This window comes from Aotus nancymaae, unplaced genomic scaffold (genome assembly GCF_030222135.1).
Source record: "Aotus nancymaae isolate 86718 unplaced genomic scaffold, 86718_ANA_hifiasm-v0.15.2.pri h1tg000106l, whole genome shotgun sequence".
NCBI lineage: Eukaryota > Metazoa > Chordata > Mammalia > Primates > Aotidae > Aotus > Aotus nancymaae.
The window spans coordinates 1,252,538-1,260,742 of record NW_026988521.1 but is presented as its reverse complement, the minus strand read 5'-3'; the positions used below and the strand labels follow the sequence as shown (position 1 = coordinate 1,260,742).

The 8,205-nt window shown below is 56.4% G+C and overlaps 1 protein-coding gene across 1 annotated transcript; it reads right to left on the bottom strand.

The window, feature by feature from the left end:
- Positions 1–5,361: 5,361 nt before the first annotated feature.
- LOC135272106 (uncharacterized) lies at positions 5,362–6,917 on the bottom strand. The gene is given in 7 exon segments (XM_064370255.1): positions 5,362–6,258; positions 6,261–6,287; positions 6,290–6,328; positions 6,331–6,535; positions 6,537–6,614; positions 6,617–6,686; positions 6,688–6,917. Coding segments are annotated over 7 exon segments (732 nt in total). The 3' UTR covers positions 5,362–6,175.
- Positions 6,918–8,205: the final 1,288 nt, after the last annotated feature.

Genomic DNA, 8,205 nt, shown 5'->3' with positions numbered 1-8,205 from the left:
TTGAGCTCAGGAGTTTGAGACCGACCTGGCCAACATAGTGAGACCCCCATCTCTACAATAAAAATATAAAAAGGAGCCAGGCATGGGGCATGGTGGTGTACGCCTGTGGTCCCAGCTATTCAGGAGGCTGAGGCGGGAGGACTGCCTGAGCTGGGGAGGCTGGGACTGTAGTGAGCTATGACTGTGCCCTCTGGCCTGGGCAACACAGCAAGACCGTCTAAAACAACAGCAACAAAAACACCAAGAAAATCTTTGTGAAACCTATTCTGGCCGGGCGCGGTGGCTCACACCTGTAATCCCAGCACTTTGGGAGGCTGAGGTGGGCAGATCACCTGAGGTTGGGAGTTCAAGACCAGACTGACTGACATGGAGACACCCGTCTCTACTAAAACTACAAAATTAGCCCAGCGTGGTGGCGGGTGCCTGTAACCCCAGCTACCCGGGAGGCTGAGGCAGGAGAATTGTTTGAACCTGGGAGGCAGAGGTTGCAGTGAGCCAAGATCGCACCACTGTCCTCCAGCCTGGGCAACAAAAGTGAAACTCCGTCTCAAACCAACCAACCAACCAACCAACCTCTTCTGGATTTGTGGTACGGCACGCACGTCTTTTTTGGGGTTTATTGTATAAACACAAAATTTACTGTCTCAGCCACTGAGAAGTGCATGGTTCAGCAGCTTCATGTGTGTCCATTACCGCCGGCCACCTCCAGAACGCCTCATCACTCCAAACAGACACTCTGTCCCCTTCACACAGACTCCCCGCCTAACCCCGGCACCCACCACCTACCTTCTGCCCGGACGGCTCTCCCAAATCGAGCATTGCCTGTAGATGGGATCATGCAACATCACCCTTCTGACCGGCCTGGACCTGTCTTTTATCAGGGTCCATCCTTGATGTAATCTGTTCAAGTTCCCTTCCTTATTCTTGTTATTTTATTTTTATTAGTTTGAGATGGAATCTTGCTCTGTTGCCCAGGCTGGAGTGCAGTGGCGCACTCTCGGCTCACTGCAACCTCTGCCACCCAGGTTCGAGTGATTCTCATGCTTCAGCCTCCTGAGCAGCTGGGATTACAGGCACCTGCCACCACACCTGGCTAATTTTTGTTTTTTTTTTTTTTCTTTTTTCCTATTAAACCAAAAACAAAATTTTTGTGTTTTTAGTAGAGACAGGTTTCCATCATGTTAGCCAGGCTGGTCTCAAACTCCTGACCTCAGGTGATCCACCCACCTGAGCCTCCCAAAGTGCTGGGATTACAGGCGTGAGCCATGCCTGACCCTTTTTATTTTATTTTATTTTTTGAGACAGTCTCTTTCTGTCACCCAGGCTGGAGTGCAGTGATGTGGTCTTGGCTCACTGCAAACCTCTCCTCCCAGGTTCAAGCGATTCTCCTGAATCAGCCTCCCGAGTAGCTGGGATTACAGGCATGCACCACCGCACCCGGCTAATTTTGTATTTTTAGTAGAGACGGTTTCTCCATGTTGGTCAGGCTGGTCTCCAACTCCTGACCTCAGGTGATCCACCCACGTTGGTCTCCCAAAGTGCTGGGATTACAGGCATGAGCCACCGCGCCCGGCCCGAAACCCTGTCTCTTCTAAAAATACAAATGTAGGCTGGGTGCAGTGGCTCACGCCTATAATCCCAGCACTCTGGGAGGCCGAGGCGGGTGGATCATGAGGTCAAGAGATTGAGACCATCCTGGTCAACAAGGTGAAACCCTGTCTCTACTAAAAATACAAAAATTAGCTGGGCATGGTGGTGTGTGCCCGTAATCCCAGCTACTCGGGAGGCTGAGGCAGGAGAATTGCCTGAACCCAGGAGGCGGAGGTTGCGGTGAGCCGAGATCGCGCCATTGCACTCCAGCCTGGGTAACAAGAGCGAAACTCCATCTCAAAAGAAAAAAAAAAATACAAACGTTAGCCGGGCATGGTGGTGCATGCCTGTAGTCCCAGCTACTCAGGAGGCTGAGGCAGGAGAATCGTTTGAACCTGGGAGGTGGAGGTTGCAGTGAGTTGAGACTGTGCCATTGCACTCCAGGCTGGGTGACAGAGCAAGACTCTGTCCCCCTCCCCCAAAAAAAGAAGGCTCCTGGCTATTTGGGTTTCATCATTTGATTTTTCCTCATTGTGCCACTTGCGTGTGTTTTTTTTCTTTTGTTTTTGAGACAGAGTCTTGCTCTGTCACCAGGCTGGAGTGCAGTGGTGTGAGCTTGGCTCACTGCAACCTCCGCCTCCCAGGTTCAAGCCATTCCCCTGCCTCAACCTCCCAAGTAGCTGGGACTACAGGCGCCCACCACCATGCCCTAATTTTTTTGTATTTTTAGTAGAGGTGGGGTTTAACCACGTTGACCAGGACGGTCTCAATCTCCTGACCCCATGATCTGCCCATCTCAGCCTGAGCCATCATGCCCACGGTGTTTTTCTTTTCTTTTTTTAAGACAGAGTCTTGTTCTGTTACCCAGGCAGGAATACAGTGACGTGACCTTGGCTCACTGCAACCTCTGCCTCCCAGGTTCAAGTGATTCTCTTGCCACAAACTCCCTAGTAGCTGGGACCATAGGAGCTTGCCACCATGCCCGGCTTTTTTTTTTTTTTTTTTTTTTTTTAGTAAAGATGGGGTTTCAGCACGTTGGCCAGGCTGTTCTCAAGCTCTTGACCTCAGGTGATGCACCTGCCTCAGCCTCCCAAAGTCCTGGGATGACAGGCGTGAGCCACCGTGCCCGGCCTGTGTGTCGTTTGCGGGAGTGCCTTCTCATCTGTTAGACTTCTTGCAGTGTTTTGCGTCCTGAGCCCTTTGCCGCTTGCGTGCGTCCAATGACTTTCTCCAGTCAGTAGCCGCTTGCTTCTCTGTGCTCCCGACGTTCTAAAACCCGAGTTTATTGACTTGGAACCATTCTCCCCGTACTGAGTAAGCTTTTGGAATCGCGGGCAGAAGGATATCCTGCCACGTTCGAGTCTCACGTTACCGGCATCTACTCATGCGTAGGCCTTTCATCCATCTGGCACTTAGGTTGTGTGTGGAGCGAGCCGGGGGCCTCACGTTTCCTTCCCATGAGATCGGATGGCCCCAGCATCAGGGAGTGGATGACCCCGTGCCACGGGCAAGGCGGTGAGCACAACCTGTTCTGAGCTGGCAGAGCCTGTTCTGAGCTGCGACTGCGGCTTTGTCACGATGTCACCTCCTCCTTTCTCTTTAATCCCCCGCAGGTGCTCGGCTTCTGGCTTCCCTCCCGGGAGGAGGTCACAGTCTCCGCGTGGGATTCTGAGGCTTGGTTTCTGCTTTCCGGTGCCCCTAAACCTCAGCAGTGTAGGAACCTTTCCCAAAGGAAAACAATTATCGGGGATGCCCAGAGCTGTATCGTTTCAGTTTTATGACAGAACACTTTTCTTTTTGAGACAGTCTTGCTCTGTTGCCCAGGCTGGAGTGCAGTGGTGTGATCTCGGCTCACTGCAACCTCTACCTCCTGGGTTCAGCCTCCTGAGTAGCTGGGACTACAGGCACCCACCACCACGTCTGGCTAATTTTTAATTTTTAGTAGAGACAGGGTTTCACCATGTTGGCCAGGCTGGTCTCAAATTCCAGACCTCAGGCGATCCGTCCACCTAGGCCTCCTTTTTTTTTTTTGAGATGGAGTTTCGCTCTCGTTACCCAGGCTGGAGTGCAATGGCGCGATCTCGGCTCACCGCAACCTCCGCCTCCTGGGTTCAGGCAATTCTCCTGCCTCAGCCTCCTGAGTAGCTGGGATTACAGGCGTGAGCCACCGCACCCGGCTCACCTAGGCCTCCTAAAGGGCTGGGACTGCAGGCATGAGCCACTGCATCTGGCCTCAGAACACTTCTAAGGGCTAAATAAATACCAGATACAAATATATAAAAAGGTCAAGCTGTGAAGTCAAATCGCTTACGGGGAAATCTGGAAATGGGAAAGCTCAGATGTGCAGCATCATCTCGAAGGACAGAGGTGTCCACGTCTGTCGTTCGAGATGATGCTCAGACAGTGCCACGTCCAGGCACTGAGGGAGGCTGTGCCCCCCAGGCTCTGTGAGAACTCCCTGCAGACCCTCAGCTCTGAGCCTTTCTGGGAACCTGCGCCAGCATCTCAGGTCCCATCCTCGTGTTAGGAGCCAGCGACACACGTGTGGCTTCCTAGGGCGCATGTGGTATTTATCATAGCGTGCAGAACAGCGTGGGCTGGGGGGATGTTCCACTTTTCCTCTCCAGCATCCCCTCCCTGCTGCCGAGAGGGTCCAACTCCTCTTCCAGGACTCCCACCCTAGTGCATTCTCAGCGAGACTGCTGATCACACCCCACATGCGGGCAGGGCACAGCGACCAAGGCCCACGGGGGCACTCACTGCTCCAGACTCCCACCCCGGGCTGCTGCAGGTCCTGGCTGACAGCTGGGCCTCTGGTGTTTCCCTGGTCCCAGGGCAGGGCGGGCAGATGCCAGGCTCCCTGCCTCTCAGTGACCAGTCCCTCAGCACCTGGACACACTCCCATCTGCTGTCTCCAGGCCCAGGCTGTTTGTACCTGCCCTGGAGGCACGCTGGGCAGAACAGGGCCTCTGCTGTCAACTGCATGCCCCACGTGGGAACCAACCAGGGCAGGAAAGGCGTGTGGCGTGGCCAGTGCTGAGGACACCCCCTGGGGCCCGCCCTGACACAGGGGACCAAAGGCACAGGTAGGTTCGGGTTGCCCCCAAGTGAGCGAATCCGCAAGTGTTTGAGGGGCGTGTCCAGCCCCTCCCGGGGGCCCTGCCCGGGGCTGCTGCACCTTGTCTTCCCATGTCATGGGCACTGGATTGGGCCAGCTTGCGACAGGGCCTTCCTCCTTGCTGCATCTCTCTCCAGAGGCCAGCACCTGCCACGTCTGACGTCTCTGGCCAGGCCACACCAGCTGGGAGGGCAGACATCGCAGCCAGCAGCTCGTCCTCTTGACAGTGCTTCCGACGCCCCGGTGAAGGCACCCTCATGCCCCAGCCCGCCACGTCTTAGCGGCTGTCACTTACTGCCCTCTGCTTCCAGCTTCTGGGTCTGCATGACCCACGGTGCTGGGGTCTCAGTCTCCAGACTCCACCAGGCCCAGCCTTGGTGAAACAGGAACCCGGCTGAGCCCTGCTGGGAAAGGGCCCTGTCTGGACGACCTCGAGGGCTGCCCAACACACCCCATCCCAAGAAAGAGGCCACGTCTCCTGGTCCCAGGCCCCCACCTCTGAGGTCCACCCTGTGGTGGGGCTGAGCTAACAGAGGGCACCCAGGGCAGCCCTGCATGGGGGATGTGCTCAGGAAGGGGGTACAGTCAGCTCTCAGGATCCGTGGATTCAACTAACCAAGGATGTTAAGTATTTGAAAAAGTAAACGTGAGTGGTTGTGTCTTTTTTCCCCTCTTATTATTCTCTAAACGACACAGTACAGCAACTCTTCGCACAGCAGTCACGCTGCATTAGGTATTACAAGTAACCTAGAAATTAGTTAAAATACACAGGAGGACATATATCGGTTACATGCAAACACTACACCTTTGCTTTTTCCTTTGAGACAGAGTTCCACTCTTGTTGCCCAGGCTGGAGAGCACTGGCGCGATCTCGGCTCACCACAACCTCTGCGCCCCGGGTTCAGCCTCCCGAGGGGGTTTCTCCATGTTGGTCAGGCTCATCCTGAACTCCCGACCTCAGGTGATCCACCTGCCTTGGCCTCCCAATGTACTGGGACGACAGGTGTGAGCCACTGCACCGTTTTTTCATTTTTTCTTGAGATGGAGTCTTGCTCTGTGGCCCAGGCTGGACAGCAGTGACACAGTCTCAGTTCACTATGACCTCCGTTTCCCAGGTTCAAGCAATTCACCTGCCCCAGCCTCCTGAGTAGCTAAGATTACAGCTGGGCACCACCACGCCCAGTTAATTTTTGTATTTTTAGTAGAGATGGGGTTTCACCGTGTTGGCCAGGCTGGTCTCAAACTCCTGACCTCAGGCGATCCACCCACCTCGGCCTCCCAAAGTGCTGGAATTACAGGTGTGAGCCACCATGCCTGGCCAAACACTACAGTGTTTTACATCAGGGACTTGAGCATCTGCAGGGGTCCTGGGATCAACCTCGCGTGGATACTGCAGGACACCTGTACGTCTGTGTCTGTGGAGTCTCTGAGATGGTGCTTCTGGTGCCTGTGGGCTTTGAGGGTTGGTTAGGAGTTTGATAAGCAGAGGGAAGAGTGGCAAGTGCAAAGGCAGCAGGGGAAAGGCGCAGCATGCCCCGAATTCACTGAGCAAGGCAGCAGGGGTAACAGGAGGTCCCGGGCATGGGCCAGCCCCAGAGGGCAGACATCTCCAGGGACGGACCCCTCCCACCCGTCCTTGGATTCCAGCATGTGCAAGTTCTGGAGGCAGGAAACAGAACAAAACCTTTTCACTGCTGCATGACATGTCCTGTGACCCTCCCACACCCGAGTCTCTCCGTCTCCAAGCGAAGGCAAGACCCCAGGTTCCAGGTATTTGCCACGGGCTCTGGCAGAGCCCCTGGTGTTCAGCCCCCAAACCTGCCCCGCCTGGGGCATTCATTGTGAGATGCATCAGAACTCCACATTCACAGGGCAGGCAGTGAGCCCCACTCCAGGACTTGAGACGTGAAGCTGGGCAATGGCTGAGGGAGGAGGCTCAGTAGGGCAGGATGGTGAGGTGGGCAGTCCAACAGGTGCCCCTGGATACCCCACAATAGGGCCATGGACCCACATCAGTGACGCCATTACCCCCAGGCCTGGGCCCCTTCCCAGGAGACATCACTGGGACGGGCTGCTGACTGCAGACCTGTTGGCCCCATGAGACCCTCAGGGGCTCCGCTCCCCCATGGCTCCCCCAACTGTGCCCAGGTGTCCTGCCACCCAGCCCAACGTCAGCCCTGAGCAGGGCCTGAGGAGCACCCTTTCCCATGGGCCAGGGGTGGAGAGGTGGGGAGCAGAGGCTGGCCTGGTGGAGAGGAGGACATGGCAGCACACTTGGGTGGGCACACAGGGTTGGGGGCTGCTGCCAGAGCAGCAGCGGGGTGCCCAGAGGGCACCCACCCTCCAGGGCTCAGCAATAAGGGTACAAGGGTGGCCTTGCACACAGGAGACCTGGCAGCCAGGGAAAGCGGATGGAGCTCCTGCCTCCTGGAGGGCTGCTGCTACGGCGGCCGGTCACGCTCTGGCCAGCCACCCTGGACTCAGAATGCCACGAGGGACGTGCACTTTCCCGGGAACCAGTGACGCTCACTCACAGACCTGACAGCTGCACTCCTGCGAGGCCTCAAGCGCACACTGGGGGGCACACCGCCTGTGGACACGGGTGCACACGCAGGTGCTGGACTTGCCACCAGGGTCCCGGCCGAGCCTGGCTTCCAGCTTCCTCCTCCATACTGCTGTTCTAACTCAAGGGAGGGAGCTCCTGCACCTGTAGCTGGCCCAGCTCAGCTGTGAGGGACACCCTGCGGCCAGCACAGGTGAGCGCAGGGCCCAGCCCCGCAGGGTCTAGTGCCGAGACGACAGATCACAGCAAAGAAGGACACAAGACACAGAGACAAGAGTTCGGCTGGGCCCGGGGACCACTGCCACCAAGGCGGAGTCCAGCAGCGGCCCTGAACGCCTGGACGTGCTGACATTTACTATATACAGGGAAGCAGGGCAGGGTCAGGAGAGTGAATTATCTGACGTGACTGACAGGGTCAAGCACATCACGTGCTTACAGAACAGGGGCCTCCCTCTCAGGGAGCTGCTGCACGGAGGGGAGGTGCGTACATCAGCATCTGCTCATGCACTTATCAGACGGACCAAAGGCTTTTAGGATTCCTCTGTGCTAACTCCCCATGACTTCTGAGAACTTACAAAGAGCACCGGGCGAGAAAGCGGAACATGAAGGTGGACGAGGATGGTGACCATCGGCGTGCAGCACCGCAGAGAGGCATTTAAGCCCCTGGATGTCTGAGGGCCAGCCCGGCTAATGCCAGGCCTTCCTCAAGAGCCGGGCAGAGCAGTGTTCTCTGAACTCCCCCAGTAAGGGAAACTCCCCTTCACCGCCTGCTAAGTAACAGGTACTTTTCCAGGCGCTGGCGCTACCACAAGGTCCGCCTGCTAAGTGACGGGCGTGTTCCCAGGCGCTGGCGCTACCACAAGGTCCGCCTGCTAAGTGACGGGCGCGTTCCCAGGCGCTGGCGCTACCACAAGGTCCGCCTGCTAAGTGACGG